Consider the following 24,455-nt stretch of genomic DNA (forward strand, 5'->3'; position numbering starts at 1 on the left):
GATGAGGCTGACATGAGTTGATGGCTTGATCAACAAGAGGCAGAAACTGAAACAGAAATAGGATATGAGAAATAATTTGAAGGTATGTGTGTCAAAAGTCAGTAGCTGGGCCACATTGCCGAGATCAATGTCACCTCAGCAGAAGTTGCATTTGAACAAGTGACCTTATGTCTGCTATGAGTGAAAAACTTACATGGTGACCTATCTTACACAAGGTTTCAAAAGAAAAATATACCGTGAAATCAGTTAAGGGAACAATGAATAACTTCAATTAAGTTTCTCTATATTCAAAATCAGTTAAGGGAACAATGAATAACTTCAATTAATTTGTACGAGTCTACATTAACCTGTAAACAAATACATTTAAGTAATCTGAATTACTGAGCTAAAGACATTCTCTGATGTGCACACCTTACAAAAACTGCCAATGACCAGCTTATCAACGTTCATATTTACATCCACAGAAATATCCTCAATTATAGTACAGAGATTCTTGGAGGTTTCATCCATCCATTTGAATGCAAGTTTAGACATAAATCAACTGACATCTTCACTTTGTTAACTTGCAAAGCCTGCATAAGATAAGAACTTCTGTGATCAAAGAAAAGAATCTATGAAGCAATTAATTGCAACAGGTATTAATGAACCAATGAGAATATATCTTGACAGAATATAATTTCATTAAAAAGAAATGAAAACTATATATGTTCAACTAAAGAACAAATCCAAGGAGGATATAATGTATCCAAAGAATATACTCTCTAGATATTAAAACCCTTAACTGTTTTAGAAAATGCTTCTCAATTCCAGACCCAGGTTGGAACTAATAAACAGTTTAAAGTCGGAGGTTAAATTGGAGTTCAAGACAACACCATTGTTCACATCCATATAGTAGGCCAGTAAATAATGTAATAGGCTCCTTGTTGAAACAGAATTGTGTTTATTGAAGGTTACAACGTGAACAGGCATAAAAGATCCATCTCATGCATCTTTTTTTTTTCCCTATAAAGAAAAGGAGGAAAAGAAAACGAAACTCAGAAAAGCCTGCCAAACTGTACAAAGCCACTCGAAAGAGCTATACAACTGAAAGTGCAAATAAAAAGTTCATGATGTTACTCCCATTAAACAGAATATCATACATTGATAAGCCAATAGCAATGTAGAACCTACCCAAGAACAAGCTTGCTGGATTTTCCAGACAGCGGGACCATTGACACTTGAACCCAAAGACATGAGGGTCTTGATAATATCAGATTAAACAAAGATTAAACGCAATACACTAGAGCACAAGACTAATTCAACAAGCCATAAGCCAAATCCGTCTATGAAGTGTAAAAGAAGATATGGCCCAACCACATGCCTTAACCATGAGTATTTGCTGCAAGTTTCTTTGCCCCTACTCTGAATTCAAATTTAGTATATCCTTAAGTTGTGCCAACAGGAATTTAGTGTGATATCAAGAGATGAAACATGTAAGCAGAATGACTTCCACGAAGCTAGATGCTCAATAAATTATTATAAAAAAAGGGGGGGAGGGGGGAGAAAAAAGTACCTTTATTAGCAATGCAAAGCAGTATAAGAACCAGTAGGGTTCCCAATCATCCTCTTACAGAATAAAATAGTGCAACCTTTCTAAAATACTAAATTGATTCGTCGTCATCAGTTTTCAAACCATAAGTGCGGATGAGGCGGATCTGTGCAAACAGTAAAAATATAACTGTATATAAGAAAGGATATATAGTGTAATCAAACCCAATTAGTCAAGTCCTGACTGTCTTTCTGGAGCCAACAAACCATTGGGCTGCATCAAGGAGCCACAATAGATAAAATTTCCATTCACTATTCCGGTAAGAGAATAAAAATGTACTTAAAAAGTTGATGGCCCAGGTCCCATGTTTCTAAATTGATTAACAATCTTGAAAATAGACCTGAGACCACCTACACAAATGAGCCCATGGCCAAAATAGGAAAGGGTGGACCCAGTGCACAAGGCTCCCGCCATTGCGGGGTCTGAGGAGGGTCATTATGTATGCAGCCTTACCCCGCGTCACGGGGAAGCTGTTTCCTAGCTTGAACTCGTGGCCACTTGGTCGCAATGAAGCAACCTTACCTTGCCCAATATCCGCCCTCCCATGGCAAAACATGAGAAACATAAATCTAATGGATGAACCAGAGGGCACATATTAGCTTGGGCCATGCTACATTTGACAGATTATTTTTTTACTCAAGCTAAACATCGACCAACCAAAGGCACCTAAAGAACACCCCTTCCATAGGCAATTAGGTCCTCTAATGAACAAGTTACCTGTGCAAATGCATAAATTGCTCCCAGAATTCTAGCATAATCAGTTCCAAGCATTTGGATAACAACGTCTGCCAGAAATGTTCCCCACAGCCTGATCACAACACCCAAGGAAAATTTTTGGTCATTTGAAGAAAAATGAACTTCAGAAAATTAAAAGAAAAAATAATATAAGAAAGCATAGCATTGACAAGGTAAGAATCAGGAAATAAAGTAAAACCATGGCTAAGAACATAATAACTCGAGGACAAAAGCCACCAACAGGATAAAAGCACCTAAGGCCAGGCCACAAAACCAGCGGCAACCCTGACACTGCCAACAAAACCATAAGAAAGAGAAATCTACCAAAAATGAAACCAAAGGAAAAAAATATATATATCCAGACCAGCATTTGGATGTTCCTTCAGTAAGATTGAGACATTACAGCTGCTTTTCTAGATCAGTGTCACATTGAGGTTTAAAACATTACAAAGCAGTAAAAATAAAATTGAGCCAATTAGCCAAATAAATTAATTATTATTCTTACAACCACAAGAATCCCCATTAAAAATTAATAAACATATTTAGTGACCATTAACACTCAACCCATGTTTTTGAAGACCATTTGAGCATGAAAGCTTACATCTCTTCACTCACAAAAGGAATCAAAGATTTTCTTTTCACAGTAAAATGTTGCATATTAATTCATAAAAGTAGCAATGGAGTAGAAAAGCCTCTACATTGGTCCAAGCAGCATCATCATGCTTCTAAGCCCCAGATATCTGGATGCTGCTCCTGCAAAACCCTGGCAACAGTAAACAGTAGGAAATCTGATTTAGTACACAGCAACAAAACTATTGAGCATTCAAGAGTAGAATTTAACGAACAGTCATATTTAGTTAAAGTGCTTTTATCACCATGAATTGACGGCAAAGAATTATATCTGATTTATTGCTGTAAAATCAGATTTCAATAATTATAATAAAAATTGGTTTTTGATATAAATAAAGGAAGAGGTTTTCCTGGATGGCACATCCATGTAATCTATAGACTGCACACCTAGTTGTGTCACGTGGCATGTAGGATGGGGCTGAAGTTTTTTGAACATATAAACCCCAAGGTCTCCTGCTCATTTGTCAAGTTTCTGCCCAAATTGATTAGGCCAAATGGAAAAACAAAGTATTGAGGACTTGGGACTACTGAGAGGGTGTACGACACTGCTCGGACTACCAAGAGGGTGCATGTGAATACATGGTAGGGTTTATGATTGAATTTGTCTGGAATTTGAATGTGGGCAACCCATAATATTCCCTAGATTTCCAACAATTGGAATTGCCACATCATCCTTTCAAATGGCACAACTAGGTGTGCAGTCCATAAATTCCATAGTGAATGGACAGCCAGGAAACATTTATCATAAATAATATTCTGAAAGTAATGCTTTTATTAGAAAAATAATGTTATGAGAGTGTAATGGTTAGATATAAAGTTTTCAAGAGGAACTCATACTTTGTTTGTTCAATATTTGCTATGAATATGACTAAAGATTACTTTCGTTGATTATGAGAAGTACCTTTAGCACAAAAACTATTATTAATACAAACACTTGCATATTGAAACCCGTCAATAGTTGGACTAGTTAATGCCAAGTCCAATCTATCAGACTCCCATGGTTATTAAGTAATTGGTGTACAACGCCTCAAGGAGAACCTTGTCTGATGACCACAGATATGAAAGAGACTTCCATAAAGAATTGAACATGACCATTACCTTAAGCACAAACAGGATAATGAATATGAATTTTTCATATGTGTGTGTGTGTATATATATATATATATACACATATATATATATACATATATATAGCACAAACAGGATAATGAATATGAATTTTTCATATGTGTGTGTGTATATATATATATACATATATATATAGCACAAACAGGATAATGAACATGAATTTTTCATGTGTGTGTGTATATATATATATATATATATATAGGAAATGTCTGAATGATATCTCTTGGATGTATTCAAAACTTGACACCTTCTTTTAATTGCCTCTTGTCTTATTCCCAAAAGTTCTTTTAAGTCAAGAGTAAAAAAGAGTTTTGAAAAACAAATAGAAAGTAACATATCATTATGTCATAATCAAAAGGTGTCACTGTCATGTGCATTTTTCGAGAATACATGTTAAATGACAATATTTACCTTCATTGAAAAAAATTGTATATTATAATAAAAGGGCAAGAAAATAAGGATACAAATTATTTAACACCTTGAGGGGTGTCAATAAGAAAAACCCATACATATATACATAAATGGGAAAATCTTGTGGTAACAAAGGTTGGTGACAAAAGTCATAACCTTACTTTTTTGCCCTTTTAGAATAACACACTTTGTTTTCAATGAGGGTGATTTCAGTCATTTAACATGTCTAATTGAAAATTTTGCAGCTTTTAACAGCTTTTAATAATGACACGATGACAAGTCACTTTCAAATTATTTGAAAATCCTTTTTACCCCTAAATTAAATAAATTTTAGAAATAAGACAAAGGGCAAACAAAAGAAGGTCACAACTTCTCACTTGACCTTTTTGGTAATAACAAGATGCACCCTATATATATAGGTTGTGTGTGTGTGTGTGTGTGTGTGTGTGTGTGTGAGAAGGGAAGGTAATGGTTTCAAAAATCATCAAATAAATCCATTTTTTACATTTTTTTATCGGAATGAACATCTCATCCCAGTCAACAACAGTCAACATAGTCTATACCTTGTCAGAAAAGTTTGGTGTCAATAGGCCTGAATTTTACGCACATAAATTTGGATTAATGAAATCACAACCTTTTGTTGCTGACGATCCCCAAAAAATAAATGAATTATTCAGATAGTGTCCCAATAACAAATTCTAAGTTCCAACTAACAGAATTTTATAAGATAACACAACTACAAATAAAAGAGAATTCCTCGCACACAAACATCAAGCAGTACAACTATTACAGGGAGATACACGTGGGTGTTGGAATTCAACAGACACAACGTGTCAAATTAGACGAACCACCAAACGATTGATGAACAAGAAATTCAACATTTTCTTTTTCTATTTTCTTCATAAAAACAATTTTACAAATGTTAATGAAGGATAAAACTGTTTTAATACACTAAGCTATTATGTTTAGGGATAGTTAGACTTAGCTTATTATGATGGGCTATACTGCACTTCAAATAAGTTTCACCACATAGTGCCATTAGTTGACATACAAACCCAAGCCAGAACCATGTTCCTGTCCATGTCAGTGGCCTCATAACTTCCAGAATGAACATATCATCCTGGTCAATAACCATTCAGCATATTCAAATATGCAATACTTTGTCATTGTAGCATGGGAACCAAATTGTACTACCATTTTCTCTTCTATTGTAACATTAGTTTTTGTGACAGTCCATACTATAAGGTCCCAAGTCTTTGCAGCTACGAGCCATTAGATAATTCATCTCTTGTACATCTGTATCTCTCTTTCTATCTGGGAATCCATGCTTAATTCTTGATGTACCCAGATTCTTACTGTAGCTTTTTGACGCATAGTTTTTTTTATAACTCGATACAGGTTCTGAGGTCGTGATCTTACTTCAGTTGCACTAACATATATCTTGACTAATAAATATTCTATTGTTGCTAACAAAATTCCCATTAATAGAACCCTATAAGATAAACACAATTCCAGACCCAAAACAACATGCATCAAGTATAATACATGGGAGCTCATCTGGTTCCTAAGAAGGATGAATGTACGTCGAACACTGGGACAGGATGAGATCCCAATTGAAGTGTGGAAGATCTTTGGAGGACATCGGATGTCTTAGCAACCAAACTGTTTAACAAGATTTTGAATACTAAGATTATGCCGAATTAGTGGAGGAGAAGCAATGTAGTGCCAATTTTTAAGAACAACGATGATATCTAGAAATGCAATAACTATAGAAGCATAAAACTTATTAGTCATAATATGAAACATTGAGAAAAAGTTATTGAAGCCCATCTAAAAGAGGAAACTAAGGTAACGAAGAACCAATTTGGCTCTCACAACAGAGGCTATTTACCTCCTAAGGAGACTTACGGAAGTATTTAGAGTCCACAAAAAGGACCTCCACATGGTCTTTATTGACCTAGAGAAAGCCTATGATAGAGTACCCAGAGAGCTCATTTGGTATGTCTTAGAGAAGAGAAGGGGTGTGAATAACTATGTGTATATAATTAAGGACATGTATGAGGGAGTGGTAACGAGTATCAAAACGATAGCATGTCAAAGTAACGAATTCCCAATTACTATTGGGCTACACCAAGGATCGACTCTAAGACCTTATTTGTTTGCACTCATAATGGATGCTTTAACTAGGAACTTACAAGACCCAGTTCCATGGTATATGCTATTTGCAGATGATATTGTTTTGATATACGAAACAGTGGAAGGGAATAATACTAAACTGGAGCTATGGAGATCAAGTTTGGAATCAAAAAGTTTTAGGATAAGAAAAACAAAGACAGAGTATATGATGTGCCCCCTTAAATCAAACTAGGGGAGGGGAGAGAGTGGTGAAACTTGGGGAACATAAGCTACCTCAGAGTGATTGTTTTAAATACATAGGGTCCATCATTAACATAGAGGGTGATATAGAGGATGATGTGGCCAATATAATTAAAGTGGGATGCAAGGATTAAAGTATTGGTATCGGTCATTCTATCGGTTGGCTAAAAATTTAAGATACGTGTCAAAGGGTATCGTACATATCAGAGATACGCTAAAATATGTTAAAGATTAAGGATTAAAGTATTGGTATCGGTCATCGTATCGGTTGGTTAAATTTAGATACGTATTGGAGGGGTATTGTATCGTATCCGAGATACTTTAAACCATGGTGGAATGGATGAAATGGAGAGGCGTTTCAGGAGTGCTATGTAACAAAAGAATGCCTGTTAAACTTAAGGGAAAATGTTACAAGACAGTTATACGACCAGATATGACATAAAGAGCGGAGTGTTGGGCAGTCAAGAAGAGTGATTTGACTAAACCGAGTGTAGCTGAGATGAGGATGCTAAGAGGACTATGCGGCAAGACCAGGAGAGATAAAGTAAGGGAATGATTGTATTAGAAACGAGTTAGGGTTGCACTAATCCAATACAAGCTCCGCCAGAGCTGGTTGAGGTGGTATGACTATGTGCAACGGAGACCTATTGGTTCCCCAATAAGTAAGAGTGATCATATTCATTTGGAGAGAGCCAAAAGAGGTAGGGGTAAACCTAAAATGACTATTGACGAAGTGGTGAGAAAATCTATGCATATAGTGGCGCTCGATTCTAGTATGACCATGGATAGAGTTTTGTGAAAGACAAGGATCCGAGTAGCCGACCTCTTGTAGAGGATGATCCTGTGATGCATCTTCAAATACTACTTTACCTTCTTCTTTTACCCACCCCCCTTCTAATTCTTTTTTCCTCTTTTATTGCTTCTTTATTTTCCTTTTTCCATATCGGATCCACATAGCCGACCCCATTTAGTTGAGATAAAGTTATGTTTGTTGTTGTATGCGTGTAGGTATGGAATCCAACAAACAAAGTTGTCAAACCATGCAAACCTAAAAAAGAATAATTGTTGAGCATTTTTTATATGCAAATTAGTCCAATTATTATCATTTAATTCCCAGAACAACATTACTTTAGGTATTTTTCACTTGTTTTTAGAATTCAGGCCAAAAGTGGACCAAGTGGAGTACAAGTGTCGAATTCAGCCCAAGGAACCAAACTCTAGCAACCTAACCGGTCCTAGATACTCTTCACCATGTAAGTTGCAGCATATCTCAAGGATTCTATACAGGACGATTTTCCCTAGTCAAAGATCTACTAAATATTCCAAGCTTAACCTAAAAGATTCCCTTGTGGCAAAATTTGCTGGATAAATTCCAAGTATTTCCTATGTGGTGGACGATTTCTACAAGCAATATTTGGGTTGGGTCTGTTGGCGTACGATGTCTTGTATTCCGTCACAGTTTAATCCAAGGAGTATTGGTGCAAGCGCCTCGACAGGAAGGACAGTGGTCCCGCTAGCCACATAGGAAATTTCGACCATATTTCTCACATTTTAGTGGTTTCAACCAGTTTTGACTAGAAAATACCAAGTTTCAACCAATTTTGCCCAATTTCAACCAATTTTGACCAGCCCATGATATGTCGAGTTTTTCCTAGAAAATAACAAGTTTTGCATATCTCGGTTTCGGGCTTGGTCGAAACCAGCCTCGAGATTGAGATGTCAATCCTTGATAAAAACCTAAGCCAAAGTGCTGTCAATTTCAGTGCCCAAATAATCTCCCTCCCTCTCTCTTAATACTGATCTGATTTAAATTTGGGCTGAGTTTTCATAGTTGTCACGGCATCTAGGCGACCCCAGTTGTTCGAGGGGGCTTGGACACAAGGCGACACCAACAAGGCATTTGTCTAGGCGATGCTTTGACAATTATGTAAGTTTTAGTAATGGTTTAGGTTGGGCCTTAGTTTTTGGTCTTTATTATTGCAATGGGTTGAAATATGAAGTCCAAAAGTGGTGTCTTAAGGGGTGCATGAAAATTAATATTTTATTAGTGAACCCAATCACTAGATTCACCCTATTTTAGCTGTTCTAGAATTGTTAGTACTTTCAGGCACCTAGAAAAGTTTGTTGGAAGTTTTTTAAATTTTTAAAATACAATATTTTATTAGTAGTTGAGTTACTTGTTAATAGGAAACTAGTTTAGCAGTCCAAGAGTCCTAGATTTGAATTATTTGATTTGATTATGGCCTAGCTGGCGTTTCTCTTCTGCCTCCTCTCAATTTGATATGAAAACTTCTCTAAACTCCTTTTTCACTTCTCTCTCTCTCTCCTCTTTTGTCCCTCGGTTGGAGATTTTCCCTTCTTTCTCTTTTATCCTTTCTCCCATGAATTATCTCCAAATTTCTCTCTTACTTTTTCTCCTTTTCTCTTCTAATTGATGGCCTTCTCTTTCTCCTCTCTTCTGTCAGTTTGTTTTAGTTTCAGACACTTTTAGGAAATATTTTATCTCTTCTCTCTCACCAGTCCATCAATCAATCATCTCTTTCTTCCACATCAATTTCTCCCATCGATCCAAATATTTGGGAATTTTATTTTCTGGTTTTAATTTTGGAAGTTAGTTCTCAATACCCTGTAGTTACCAACTTAAAGGGGAGTGTTGTAATATAGGAATAATATGAGCAAAAGGGTAAATTTGTCCTATTTGTACATGTACCTTATTTCACTTATTATAAATAGGGTAGTGTCGTCAATCTTGACAGTCAATCATTCCCCATAATCAAACAAATACAATTGGAGCATATTAAACCACAATCTTTCAAAAATATAATTACCTGTCTTGCTGCAAGCAGGGCTGCTCTCGACTCCAGATTAAGGGCTGCCATCCGTCCACCCTGAAAGCCAACCAATTATAGAAGGCTTATTAATCAATCTATCCCAAAAAAGCAGCTTGAGACAATGTAGTAGATGGAAAACTGAGTGAAGTGTACAGGTACAACATATGAGAGAAATAGGAGAATTACAGAGCTTCTAACTGCAAAACTTCTTGCATGCAGAGACCGGCTATGAAAGGATACATGGCAAAATACAACTAGAAAATGAGAAACTAAAACCTACCAAACTACCAATACGTAATGGCTTTATTCAAATTTCAATAAAAATAAGAAAAGGAAAGGTACAGTCTGTAACGATGCGAGATCTCCAGGCCACTGTTTACAGGCCCAAAGACAACACTTTTACCAATTGGTCTCCCCCTTGCTTCTTTGTTCAATTGTTCAATGCGCCAATTGACATCCCTGACAGAGAAGCACGAGGGACATTTAAGAGGGACAATTTCGTAAAAGTGGTGTCCTGGGCCAGTCCACACTGGCCTGGATCCAGGCTCTTGGAATGATAGTTTGTACCTTCTTGACAAGTTCATGCTTTATTTGATAGTTGGCAGCTTCTAATAGCATCTTTCCCGATAAGCCCCTTGCCAACTACCACCAAAAATAGACAAAATTAGAAACCCATAACCAGGGAAAAATAACTAAAATTAAAGGCAAGTAGATAGTTCTTATACCAACTGAAAGATCTTTCCCAGAGTAAGCACACCACCACCCTTAACAAGAAAAAAGATAAGGAAATAAAAAAGCAGGTTGAGTCAAAAATGACGATGAGGATGAAGTAATCATAAGACTGTTAATGGTACAGAGAAACAACCAGAACCTTTAAAAACGTTGACTGGAGCTCTGCAGCCCCAACTTTTAAAGCAGCAAGGGCTTGAACCTTCCATTGACTGAGTCCGAGTTCTAGGCTACCATGGCTTCTGGAAATCTTAGAGCTTTCCAAGGAGCCCAGAATGGTGCCTGATTCATGACTGCAAATAGCACAACATGGGTTTTCAAGTCATCAAGAAAATGAATAATATGTTCTCTGACAACAGAAAACTGCTCATGCATTTACAAGGAACTCATGGATTCACTAGAAGCAAATTAAAATCAGCAAATTTACTTCCACCCAAAAAAACCATTACTTTTTCCATTTTTTAATTCTTATTTCACTAATGAAATTTTCTTTCACTTCAACCAAACAGGGCCTAAAAGAATGATAGAAACATGGAAGTATCAAGCAAAGCTGGAAACAGAGAGATCAACTCATGGATATCCACAAGGACCACTACCAGATCGCAAATTAACCAAACAATAACAACCGACAAATCCTATGAAACTAGTATCCGGACAACCATTGCAACTTCCCCAAATATCCTATGACCAGACTTTCTTGAACCCCAAAACCTGTCTCTCATAGGCCAAAGCATAGACCTAGTTCCTTAAATTCAGATCTACTATACCTTGTTAATCCAAAACCTAAGCCCAAGATAATAACTTAAGACTACGCTTCCAGCATACATCTGTTTGGCATTACTCCAAACTTGAAAAGTGTTGAGATGAAAAGTAAATAGAGAGAGAGAGAGAGAGAGAGAGAGAGAGAGAGAGAGAGAGAAAAGAAACAAGAATGGAGTAAAAAAGAAATAATAATTATATGATTTACCCAAGAAGTTTATAACTTTTGAGTGCAGGCCACTCAAAATTTTGAAAGGCTTCTAGTCCAATCTGGGATTTCTAAGACCCGGGAACAAACTTCTAAATAAAACAACCCAAATATTAACCACAAAATTTGACAACAGCCCAGAATTCTCTAATAGAAGCCAGAAATTCATTGGGAAGTCATCTCTGTTGATCTGCTACTAATAAATCATGATATTCAAGTCCTCCTTCTGCTCTTTTGGAATCAAAATCTCCCCATTGCATCTTGCAACTATAGTTGTCAAGGCACCGCCTTGGCATCCAGGCCGTTTGCCTAGGACCTAAGCGACAATCGCCTTATTCCACTGCATGTGGTCTTATGTTTTGACATTTATTTATGCCAAATATCATTTAAGGAAATATTTATTATTCATAAATAAGCAAATACCCCTATTCAAATCCAATAAAAATAGTTTAAAAATCAAATTCCGAAAGGATAAAAGTCAACCCCCCAATCCAAAAACAAAAACTGGATTTTTGGTTATAGGGACAATTTTCAACTTTTAAATGCTGGGGTTTTTCTTAATTATGAAAATTTTATAAATCTTATCATGTTAAAACATTGCTAAAAACCAAAAGTCCGGTAAAATAATATTTTGTTTTGATATTCATAAAATTATTTTAATTCACGCGATTTTAACAGAGTTCGAGCACTTTAAAATAAGTTTGACTAGAATATAACTTTGTCATTACAACTCAGATTTAAGCAATCTTAGACTTGTTGGAAATTTGGTTTCATGTTATACCTAATACAAAAAGTCTCATGTAAAAATAAAATCATTTGACCAGTCAAACTTATTATAGAACAAGAACATTTATCTAAATGTTGATTTTTTATGACTTAATGCAACTTAATGTTGATTTTTTATGATCTAATGTGGCTTAATGTTATTTTTTATGATACAAAGTTATGCAACATACTAAATAACGTTAGAAAAAAGGAAAAATAAAAAATAACACTTGGTCTCCTTGTTCGCCTTAAGGTGGCTTCTCGCCTAAGCGCTTAAACAACCTTCTACCGTTTTGGTTCGCCTTGGCGCCGTGACAACTATGCTTGCAACTCCCCATGAAGGCACCATAAGAGAGAACCATGCACACAACCATAGAGTTACAGATATGTACAAGCTCAAACATTGGGCAGGAACTAAAACAAGCCATCAAGTAAGTATCACATAGTGAACACCCCATCAGGACAATACATGAATACACCCTATATTATGAATCCTAAAGATGCAAGGTTTGGAGTTGGAAGAATTTTCAATGGCAGCAGTTCACAGTGTAATGCATTGTTTCAATTAACAAGAAGAATAACATAAACTGACCTAGAAGAGCACTATGCTTCTAGTGACCAAGGTAGCTAGCAGTCGGCACTAGTTTCTCAAAATAAATAAATAAGATCTTCATTTACCAACATGGAAAGACCTCATTTTCACAAGTATAACATACATTCCTCTTCATAAGAAAAATCCTAAAAGCTTAAAATTGGTTAGAATCCCAGCTGCTCATCTTGTTCACTAGTCATTGACACCTTAATCAGTATTTTTCATGAACAATAAGATCTTTTATAAATTCTTGCTACAATATTAGATCATGCTTCTCCAAATTTCAGTGTTTTAGAAGAAAATACCTCGAGTAATCTTGCAACAGATGAAGAAAAATCTCCACTTCTAGATCTTCGGTAGTCAGTTTGCTCGAACAAGGGACTCTTAGTTTTCTCCTCACATCGAGCAAGACATCCCTGTAAGTAGGTCTCCAACCCCTTCAAAGAATATCATAGGAAGAAAAATCAAAATTCTGAAGAATTTAATTCCTCAAAGTCAAAACTGCCACTAGGCTGATTATCTGATCCATTATATATATATATATATATATATATGTGTGTGTGTGTGTGTGTGTGTGTGTGTGTGTAAAAAAAAGTAAAGGCCATAAGTCCCAATCTCAGTCATTGTTTTATTCTGCAATTCAACCAGGATTGATAGGAGTTAGTGCCCAGTAGCCAAGTTTCTCAATTCACAGGAAAAATCGAACTAGATAAAACTTGGCCACTTCGACCAACTCATAGCTAACTAAACCGATATTATCAAGTCCTTGCTACCATAAGTAAAACAGTTTTACAACCTTAATGTAGATCGTGCATCCGCTGCAAGGAATAGAAATCGCGACTCCAGAAGCTCTGTAAAATATTGACGGTCCTCGTAATCCTCTCCAAGCATAATATAGTCATCTTCGGCCCTTTTCGTCAATGACTTTAAAAGCGGACTGAAGTAGCTGAACAGAAATAAAATTCATTGAAGTTAACAAACCTATATAGTTTCAATTCAGCATCAACAGGAACTCTTCCCTCTTGGAAGTGCAACAACAGCCAATGGGAGAAAAATAAAAATAAAAAAAATACCTCGGGCCAAAGAGAATTCTTTCGAGCTCATACAACTCTGAGTCTGTAGCTAGTTCGAGCACTGACCGCAGCTCAGGATCGAAAGTACCTGTAAAATGAATTAAATAAAAAGGCAACACAGTGCGGAATGGAAAAACCAGCAGGTGAAGAGAAAACAGCAGAAAAATTCACCTTCTGCTCTTCCTGAAATCGCAGCCTTAAGAGAACCCACAAACCCATGACCATGTTTACGCCCACAAGACCTAAGAATCTGCGAATTCGATCCAATAAGAAGCCAATGGTTATGGTTTTTTCCTTTTGAGATTGACAAGAACTAGGATGTTGAAGCTTACCCATGAAGAAACACCAACTGGGTATTTGATTTTCATGGCTGAGAAAGTAGAGGGAAAGGGATTGCAAGAGAAGGATATGATTAAGGATGTTGGAACTAAAGTAGCCATTTTCCCTGTACAGACTTGAAAGATTAACCACAGCTTCGATCAGTCCAACAACAGTCAGATAGAATTAATTGGGTCTGCCACTCTCCCTTTCCATCACTTCCAGCATCAAGGGTGTTTCGTTGAAGAGACTCTGCCCTGGACTGTGAACTCCGAAGTGAGACTTATGAAATGAACATACTCCGTTGTAATTTCTACAATGTTCAGGGACATTTTCGTCTTGCAAGAGAATGATTCTTCATCAACGATTGGCCTCTCCTTGCGGAGGGAGAGTACATTCTTTGCAATACATTGAGCTTACGACCCAATCATGTCAACGGAGACAGCATTTTCCGTTCCAAGCATACTAAACCTTACTTAGAAAATGTACTCTAAGCCGCTAGGGGAGGGTGCGCTCGCATTCTTATCAGATACCCAATTAGTGCTCTAAAGGTTGGGAGGACCTTAGACACATGTACCAATGCATGGATAATATTCCATGATCCTCCTAACCCTTGGATCACTATAAAACACCCAATTAATCAGCTCAAACCCTCTATGTATGGTCCTTTTTAAATGGAATAAGCGTGGGCGAGAGGGGTTCCTGTCTCATCAATCAGCCATTGGTGAAGAAAAACTTTGTCCTTCCTTATACAAGAAGGGTTTAAAATTTTGGGATTGGTCAATCAATTCCCTTCTCAAAAACTTTGGTTAGGGCATATTTGAACCGATTCTTACTAATTCTTGACTGATTCTAATTTGATCTAGATTTGCAAGGATCAACATTTTTCCAAAGTGTGATGGATTCCCCACATCATGCTAATGGAAGCATAAGAGGAGCCGATGAGGCATTGCAATTCGCAAGGCTCACAAAAAAGGAACCGATATGTCAGGAGAGAATTGTGAGTCGTGACCAGTCTCCCTGAGATCGCATGTAAAAACAATTGTGTGACCTAGAGATCAAGGCCTTGGGACTTGGTGGCGAGCGACAAGAGTCGCGAGAGGACAAATGATACCAATAGCATGGCCATCATTTTCCCTAATTACATATATAGGGCAAGTGTTTTCTGACCAAGAGCCCCCCTTGCGCCAAACATGGGTGTGCACCCTCAAAGGGGCATAGTTGTCATTGCACGCCCCTGTCTATTTGAGTGTTTGAACGCCCAAAACCATTAAAGAACCAAACCAGACCGGACCATAATATTCGATAAACTCTCGGATTGGCCACTTCGATACAGATACAACCCAAGTTATCCCCATCACAAATAGGAACCAAAAACCCAGAAAAAAAAAAAAAAAAAAAAAAAAAAAAAAAGCAGGGGAAAAATTGCTAGTGTTCCAACGGCTATCTATAAATGAGATGAAAATTTTTGTTTTTCAACGAGTGCAAGTACATGTAATGATACAAAGATTTCTTCCCAAGTTCCCAAGATTTGGTTTCTCTCAAATTACAGATAACATCCAAGTTCAATAAACTAATGAAATGCTAAACAACCTTTTCGAGTGAGTGAAGGCACAACATAGGATTCCAACCCATTTCTGGAAAACATTTCCTCAACTGAGATTGGCTTCTTGCTTTCTGAGATCAGCTGTTTTCTCCATCTACCCTTTTAACAAAATTAATGTCACCTTTTCTATAACAGATCCTATAATAAAAGAAAATAAACATACCTGATGACTTGGGGGGGAGGATCCCACCTCTCACCCACCCAGTATCAACACTTCAATCTTCTCCTTGGTGATTACCCCAATTTTCCTTACTCACACTTGATGGAGCGGTATATGTGACGGACGAAAAGCAAAGAGGCACGGAAACCCACGGTCCCAAGCATAAGGAAGAAACCGTAACAGATGCAAGCCATGTACCCAAAGAAGAACGAGGTTTGCATGAAACCAGACATATCTGATCGTGCATGATAGTAGTAAAGGCAGTAACCATAGATAAATAAACCAGTTGATCCTCCACAGAGGAAAGACCTGTGTAAAACCAACAGCACAAGTATTAGTACATTGAATTACATAACATCCAAAATTGTTGCACCGCAGAAGAAAATAAAACTCATAGTTACAAGGGAATTAAAGTATGCTTCAATGCTTCAAACCATTAAAAACTAACCTGCTTATGATAACAACATTTTAGAATACCATCTTCTTGCAACCTCCATTTTCAAGAATTAATGCAAGAGCAGAATAAACATACCCAAGTAAAAGGGAGATGAGATTGATAAATAGCATAAGTCCGGTCTAGGATTGATAACTTCAGAAATTCACACATTCTAAGAAAATTACAAGTATCCATGCACAACAAAGTCCTACAACAGCACCTTTGAGAATTTATTATGAGGCTCTAACAGAGCGAATAAATTAGGAAGAGGCCATCTATCAAAATCCAAGAGGCAATCAAACACAAAAAAATCATGGGCTAAAAGATGGAGGAGACATTGGACGATAATAGAGACAAAGTTCCAGCAAGATGCAGATGACAAATCATTAAGCGTACACCAAGTAACACAACCACCCTAATTTTTAAAAAAGGAAATGCCCAACTTTCCTTGGGCATTATGAGAAAGAAATTTAGCTAGCGCTCCTATGATTATGAAAGAATACTACCACTGGATAGCTTAAGAAAATGCCAGACCACCATTAAAAGGGGATGGTTTTTGTAATAGAAATCCCATAAAACTCAATAGTACTATACTTTCATTAAATCTCAAGCTCAAGGCAAAAGGATAGGCAAATAATCCTTTTGTGGAAGGTGCTAGCAGTTTCAAACAGTTAGCCACATATCATGTGACCTTAATTACACTCAGATGCACCTTTCCAGTAACAACATTTGGAAAGTGCATTTCATAATCCTTTCAATGGTAAGACCCCTAAAAAAATAAATAAATAAATAAATAATAATAATAATAATAATAATAATAATGAAGAAGAAGAAAGAAAGATTGGGGATCTTTTTTCTAGATGGAGATCATTGTAAAGTTGTAACTTAGAAAAATGCATTCCTATTCAGGATGTAGGAAAAGGAAAATACCTTCAATCCTAGGAAAAAAATAATAGTAGTTTATGAGATAATCTAATCTATCAATTACCAAACTCAACAAGCAATATTGTCCTCAAATGTCTAGTTGTTCTCTTTCCAAGTTCATCAACATTAGATAATCGGATTCATATGTCCATTAAATCTAAAAAAAAAGCAGCAGCCCCAAAGCACAACTTTTGTTTGCTCAAACATATACTAGGTTGACAACTTAAAAACAAGTTTTCCAAAAGACAAACACAGTAGGGGTGTCAATGGGTCGGTTCGGACAGGTTTCGGTGTGGGAATGATGAAACCGAAACCAAACCAATAAGGAAATTTCGGTTTCAGTGCAGTTTGGTTTAGGTTTGGCTTCAGTTTCTTGTATTGGTTTGTGATCGAGTTGCTTTCAGTTTTGTATCTGATTTGGGTTTGATTTTCCACACAAACCAATACAAAATTATGCAAAATTTGTTGTTTTCTTTCTTTTTTCTATGAATTTTGGACTGTTTTCAGTTTCTTACTGGTTTAATTTCGATTTTGGTCCGGGTTTTGAGCCGGTTCTGGTTTGGTTTTGGGTTCATTCGGTTTCCAGTGCGGTTCGGTTTGGCTTTGGGATTGCAATATCCCAAACCGAAACCAGCCCTATAAGGCTTCGGTTCTGTTTGGTCCGGGCTATGTTTGGTTCAGTTCAGGTTTTGACACATATAAAACACAGCATTAGAGGATGTTCTGGTGCGCACCGGAATACTTTTTTCAATTGAACTTCAATAAAAAATCAGACTAATGCAAAACTAGTCGCTAAATCTCCTATCAGTTGGTTCTAGCAACCAGGCAACGACAGTTACACACCCCCCCATGTAAATTAAGGTGAAACAACCTACATATGGATAGAACAACACTAATAACGGCAATGTTAGACACAGGCATAGAGAAGAAAAGAAGCAGGCAAAAAAAGTAAATACAGAAGAGAAGCAAAGATACCAGATGTGAGGAAGAAGCAATTTTCTCCAACCAACATATGAAGGAGCCATAGTTATCAGCACATAGGTTCATACAGACGTAGTTGCACGTGCAATTTGTTTCTCGTAATTGCATACCACAAGTGATTATCTTTAGGATTTCTGTCCAGTGACACTAATCACTTTTTTAACTATTTAAATTGAGTATATAAATAATTCAATTTTCGTTCTTTTTCTTCTGTGGATACATCTATGACCCTTATTTATCAATGAGTTATTACTTTTCTTTGCAAAAATAGACTTGAGAAGCCCCCAAGAGAGGGTCCCTGAGTAATTAAGACACATGACATTGTGCATTTAGATAACATGAAAACCTAACAGCTGAGGGCGGGCCTCGGCGAAACGGGAAGGTTGCTCCATTGCGACCTAGTGATCACGGGTTCCAGTCAGGAAACAGCCTCTCCGCGAAAGCGGGGTAAGCCTGCGTACATTATGACCCTCCCCAGACAACGCAATGCTGAAGCCTCATGCACTGGGTACGCCCAATAACTAACCTAACAGCCCATGAATCTAGACACTTTTGACTTGATTAGTTGTTCATTTTGAACAATTTACTTAATTTACTGATATACATTATCTCACCTATCATTTTGTGACAATTAACATTACAGTAATCCTCTATGAGATAAACAATCCTCCCTTTATCTTTCATTTCCTTTTGGCAGCAAATTTTCTATTTTTCTAGTACAACTACCTAATAAAACAATCATTTTTTTCCTGACCTTACTACTCCCTTTTCTTAGTAAATTTCCAAAAGACAACATAGAAATCCATGGACCATCAAGTTTCTCCCAACCCATCTAATTGGCAACAGGGTTCCAAATGATAATATGCATAAGCTAAAAGCATGGACCATTAAAACAACAATCCAAAAAGATGTAACACCAAGAAAAAAAAAAATTTGAAAAAAGACACAAGATTTAAGAGAGACGGAATAAAAGAGCCTATTGTTGTCAAGGCATCGACCAGGCACCCGCCTTGGCTTCCAGGCACCTTGGATGCCTTGTTTTTGGACCCTCTCCACCACCTTGGGTAGCCTAAACTTCATGACAACTATTATTACAGGCCCTCGTCCATTAAAAATACAATGCAATGAATCTAACAACTTGTGTATAAAACATCTGCTCCCTTTGGCATTCAACCAGCATGCTAATTCGGATATTTAAGGCTGCATATCAGTTGCAAGGAATACTGCAGCTTTTTTTCAATCTCCAACATCAACATGCACGCATCGAATTCATTCAAGCCACACTTATACAAATCAGACCTCATTAAACAAACGAAAATCCAAAAGAAAATCCAAACGAGAATCGCTTCTTTGTAAAACAGACAACAGAACTTGTACCCACATGCATCACTTAAGATTATTAAACATTATACGAGAAAATCTACGAATGCATGTTAGGAAGAAGAAAAATAAGAAAAATTAGAAAAATCTTAATGGATGGAGAAAAAAAAAAGGAAGGGAAACAGATTATAATCTGAACTAAGGAGCTGTAGTTTACAGGGATGATGCTACAAGTACGCTACAGAGACTAGTAAACAGAGGACAAGAAAATTGCATACCTCCACCACCACTCATGGTCTTCAGCCGCAAGTTGGAAGTACGTCAATGCGACAGTAATGAAAGCAGTGACAATTAGAAGAATTATGAAGACAATGAACAGGATGCTGTAAATGGTGTAAATCCTGTGGCCCCACACACTGGCAAATATGTAGTAAAGCTCGATATAGATGGCACTGAAAGGCAAGAAACCAGCCATTGCCATCTGAGGAAGAGTTCCCCGGTACCAAGGTAATGGTGGAATTTCTCTGGGATACTTTGTTGTTCGGCAAGAAGCTTGGAACTCTGCCTTGCTGTTTTTGCCAGCAATCCCACCCAATACAAGCAAAGGTGATGTCACTAATGTCCATATAAGAACTATTACCATTATGGTGCCAAATGGCAGAGCTGCTGTGGCACTGTAAACAATTGCTACAGTATTAAGGAAGCAGAACGTGAGGAACAAAGGCCCACAAAAGAGGCATCCAGTCAACAATAAATTCCTCACCTGTCAAGCAAAAGATTGGAGTACGTGATCAGTATGGCAGATAAAAAGAAGGTTCTAAAGTTAAGAGCCGGACAAATAAATTGCAGAAAGTATCAGTGATAACATACCCAATTTGTTCCTTCAAGTTGGCAATAGAAACATGTGGCAGTATATCCAGCAATCCCCGATGTAAGTGCATATATTACAACCAGTGCAGTGAATAGAGCTCCTCGGTTGTATGGATAAAATACTCCAACAAGTGCAAGGATAAAAATGAAAATGGTACTGGAAACACACACCAAAACAGGTAGGTAGTAAGATTATCAATTGAAGATTAAATATAATTATTTCAAACCAAACAGGTTAAATAAGACACCTACAGTGTAAATAACTGTGTGCCACAACCAAGGGATGCTGCAAACAATGACTTGTATTTGGGATACCGGAACACATCACCATGAATATACTTCCACCCAGTCTCTTCTTGGTCATCAGCTGATTCTTCATCATGAGCATACCTTTCACAGATAGAAGTTAATTAAGTAAATCACAAACCAAGATACGGCAACCCAGCAATCAACATTTATGCAGATACATATCCAGAAGCAAGAATGGTTTGGAGAGGATTCTTACTTTACAAAATCATTCTTGAGTACTCGCATGAGAATGGTTGCTAGAAACCCAGTCAGGAGAAGAACTGTAACACATGAATTAATAATTGAAAACCAATGGATTTCCAAGTGATGAGGCAGGGCAGAAGACGACGAGTATTTATCCATTCTCTTCTCAAAAGGAATGGTGGTTTCCTTCCATTTCACAGAGTACATGAATTCAACTTCAACTTCCTTATCCTCGGTGAGATCCACCAAGGCATGTGGGTCAGTTCGGACATTAATTTCAATAACATGATCCTTGTTGTAGGAAATGTCAAAATGAATGTGCTTATAAAGGTAGTACTTGTAGTCGCTAGGATCAGTCTTGCCTTCCTTATCAACCTTTCCAATGAACCCCCAGATCGGCAAATCATCATAGTACATCTGGAAGTAGTAGTCCTTAGTGACTGCATTTCGGAACTGAGCTACCTCTTCCTTAGACAGCTTTTTTTTGCAGACAACATCGGAGTCTTTGTCACCTAGGAACTCGAGCTTGTAGGGGGCACTGACTAATCGATCGCCGTTCAAGACTTCACCAAGAGCTTCTTTCTTCTCGGTCACATGAGCTGCAATTGAGATCCAATCAATAACCAACTTCCATATCATCATTTAAAATCCAAAAAGCTAACACGTGAGTCACAAGAAACTCACCTGGGGAACAGAATGGAAGATCAAAATACCGATAAGTTTCACTGAAACCAGAAGCAGAATCAACAGATTCAGGCAATTATTAGAACCAAGAATAAATAGTTATTTAAATCCCGCAATTCGTTACAGGACATCAAATCTAATTGAAAACGTTGGTCATTTCCTGAATTCGTATAATCCCATTATGTTTCCCCAATTTCTAACCCAAAACGAAAACAGAGACATATACAGTAAGAAGCAACAAACGCACAATCAAAGCCCTAAACAAGAGCGAACTTGAAGAAGAATCTAAGACTGTTTTCACCAAAACCCCATTTAAACCATCCAGATCCAAATTCAACACCCTCAAATCTACACGCCACAAATAAATTCAACCCGTCAAATCCAAAACCCAACAAAGAATTCAGACAAACAACCAAATCAAGCCAACCAAAGCATCAAAAACCCTAGAACCAAACAAAACAAAGAGAACCCACAAGATCAAGAACCAAACCCACATCTATCAAAGGGAAATGAAACAACCAATTGACCAAACGTTACAAAGATAAGTTATTGATGAGTTGACTGACGGGTTTTTACCTGGGATTGTGAAACGGACCAACTTTGTTCGCAAACAGAGGCACCTGATCTCCAGCCTTGTAGCGATGGTCAGAGCCATCCGACCTTACTTGGCTTCCGGAACAGAGGATTAGAAGAGTGACGACGACAAAGGAAGCAATTACCTTCCCCATTTCCTCTACTTCTTGAAGAGAGAGCTGAAGAACAGAGACTAATAGACGCAGCAGAGACCAGATTTGGTGCCTATGACCCCAAAACCCCGCCCCACTCTTCCCAGAAATGGAAAAAAAATTAATAATAAAAAGAAAGAACACGTTTATTAGTGTCCAAGCATTGAAGCTCAGATGCGTTGGATTCTTATTCGGGTTCTACGGTTGGATGAATCACCGACGCTTCCAATGTGTTTGCGCCCCAACTTGGGACCCACAATATCACCTTTCTTATGGACTCAATACAATCCTTAACGGTGGTTTTTTATAGATTGTCAATAGCTGAAAATGTAAGAAATAATTCCACAGATCCATCATGTCAGTCTAGGATTTTGATTTAAATCATGGTTGGAAAATCAGGTTTTCTAACTTGGACTCGGTTTTCAGAAAAACATGGTGATTTAGGGCCCGTTTGATAACGTTTCTGTCGTTTCTGTTTCAAGAAACGGCAGAAACAGAAATTGTTGTTTCTGGAAAAAGAAATTGTTGTTTCTAGAAACAGAAACAGGTAAGAAAGGTGTTTGATAATTCTTATTTCTGGAAACAGAAATGGGTAAAAAGGTGTTTGATAAATTCTATTTTTAGGAACATTTTTGACAGAATATGATGTTTATAAGAAATTTTAATGAAAATAATTCTACTTTTGTTACTTTCTTTAGAAACTCATGACCCTTCATTTTAATAAGACAAACAACTACCAATTTCCTTATCTCGAACTTACATCATAATTTTACAAAACGAAAAAAATATCAACCAATAATAGTAGATTAAAATGCAAATATTCCGGGTATGACATATGTCTTACAAGTTCCCAATAGTTGGTCATTACCCTCTAACTACCACCTTTTATTTATGTCCATGTTATTAATGGCCTCCAGGATATCGGTATATATCCTTCGCTTTTCCTCAGACACATCCATTTCGTTGCTCAGTACTCTAGACTTCTTCTCTTCACCTTTGATTGCTCTTTCTAAGTAACCTTTCACAAAATCAGAGGAAGGTGCTGATGAAGAAGACTGAGCTCCAACCATAAAATTGCTTGTTCCACAATCGGAAGACTTTGCACTTGTCAAATTGTTGTCTCCATAAATCCATCGAAAAAAATTACAACCTCGATTAAGGGGCTGCAATTACTCATCAATTTAATTGCGAAATGTATTCAGGTAATATAGGTCGAATAGTACTTTCAAAAAATAAAATAAAAAACAAATTATTATACCCCATTGGATTTAGGACAACACCAGAAACGACGATAAAAGTTCGTTGCTGTCTCCGCGACGCATACCTTGCACTGTCCCTCGCCACAATCACATAAGCGAAATTTATCTACCCACATAAAATATTCATTATGCCTTGGGCATTTGAAGAACGGTCTTCCTCTATTAGGCCCATTTTTCGTTGTGTACTTATCGCACAAATGATTACAATAGTCACACCTTACCATTGTGGTGTTAGTGGAAGACATTTGTACAGCACAAAGATTACAAGTCATACCAATGTAAATTATGTCAAGCGAACAAAAGTATTTTTACTGATACCTCATACACACAATCGAAGGAAAAAGGTGCCCTAATTTTTGTATCTACCTTTTAATACATAATGAATGTATTTAGCAAAAGTTCAAAATCGATTTAACGAAATCGTAGCCATTCTCCTTGAAATTACCAATTGGTTGGCTATATTAAGACGCACTATGGACATTTGTCTCGCAGATAGTCTTTGGGAGACATCAGATGCGGAAGCATGGTACGCAAGAGTATCAGGATTCATTGGTTCATCAATTTGTTGTTCACTTCCAAGCTCATTGAACAACTGATCTTGAATTGCTTGTTCCTTAATGTAATTGTGGATCCCACAACAAGCGACCACGATTCTTGACTGATTTTCAATATTGTATGACTTCAAACTTTTTAATATATGGAATCTATTTTTCAATACACCGAATGTTCTCTCAATAACATTCTGCAGTGACAAATGTCTGTGATTGAACAATTCCTTAGCTGTTCTTGGTCCAAGCCTACCTTCACCATAATCTTGCAAGTCATACCGTTGTCCTCAGAATGGCACCAAGTACC

The 24,455-nt window shown here is 37.1% G+C and overlaps 2 protein-coding genes across 3 annotated transcripts; both read right to left on the bottom strand.

The window, feature by feature from the left end:
* Positions 1-297: 297 nt before the first annotated feature.
* LOC122087150 lies at positions 298-14,461 on the bottom strand. Of its 2 annotated transcripts, XR_006142685.1 has the most exons (13): positions 14,158-14,456; positions 13,997-14,075; positions 13,826-13,913; positions 13,549-13,698; positions 13,058-13,189; positions 10,571-10,721; positions 10,425-10,463; positions 10,267-10,341; positions 9,697-9,756; positions 3,022-3,086; positions 2,306-2,396; positions 1,553-1,694; positions 298-572 (listed from the first exon to the last, which is right to left on the bottom strand). XR_006142685.1 is itself a non-coding variant. In XM_042656243.1 (12 exons), exons 1-12 carry the CDS (start codon positions 14,263-14,265, stop codon positions 1,641-1,643), a joined length of 1,092 nt encoding a protein of 363 aa, XP_042512177.1. In that variant the 5' UTR covers positions 14,266-14,461; the 3' UTR covers positions 1,552-1,640. The 2 variants fall into 2 exon arrangements, 1 of the variants encoding a protein (XP_042512177.1); XM_042656243.1 differs by lacking the exon at positions 298-572 and having other exon boundaries at positions 1,552-1,694; positions 14,158-14,461.
* A 1,114-nt stretch (positions 14,462-15,575) lies between these two features.
* Positions 15,576-22,452, bottom strand: LOC122080339 (transmembrane 9 superfamily member 3). The gene is made up of 7 exons (XM_042647294.1): positions 22,193-22,452; positions 21,617-21,657; positions 20,946-21,531; positions 20,693-20,830; positions 20,441-20,597; positions 19,849-20,333; positions 15,576-16,218 (listed from the first exon to the last, which is right to left on the bottom strand). Exons 1-7 carry the CDS (start codon positions 22,342-22,344, stop codon positions 15,999-16,001), a joined length of 1,779 nt encoding a protein of 592 aa, XP_042503228.1. The 5' UTR covers positions 22,345-22,452; the 3' UTR covers positions 15,576-15,998.
* Between the last annotated feature and the right edge of the window lie 2,003 nt (positions 22,453-24,455).

This window comes from Macadamia integrifolia, chromosome 1 (assembly GCF_013358625.1).
Source record: "Macadamia integrifolia cultivar HAES 741 chromosome 1, SCU_Mint_v3, whole genome shotgun sequence".
NCBI classification, from domain to species: domain Eukaryota; kingdom Viridiplantae; phylum Streptophyta; class Magnoliopsida; order Proteales; family Proteaceae; genus Macadamia; species Macadamia integrifolia.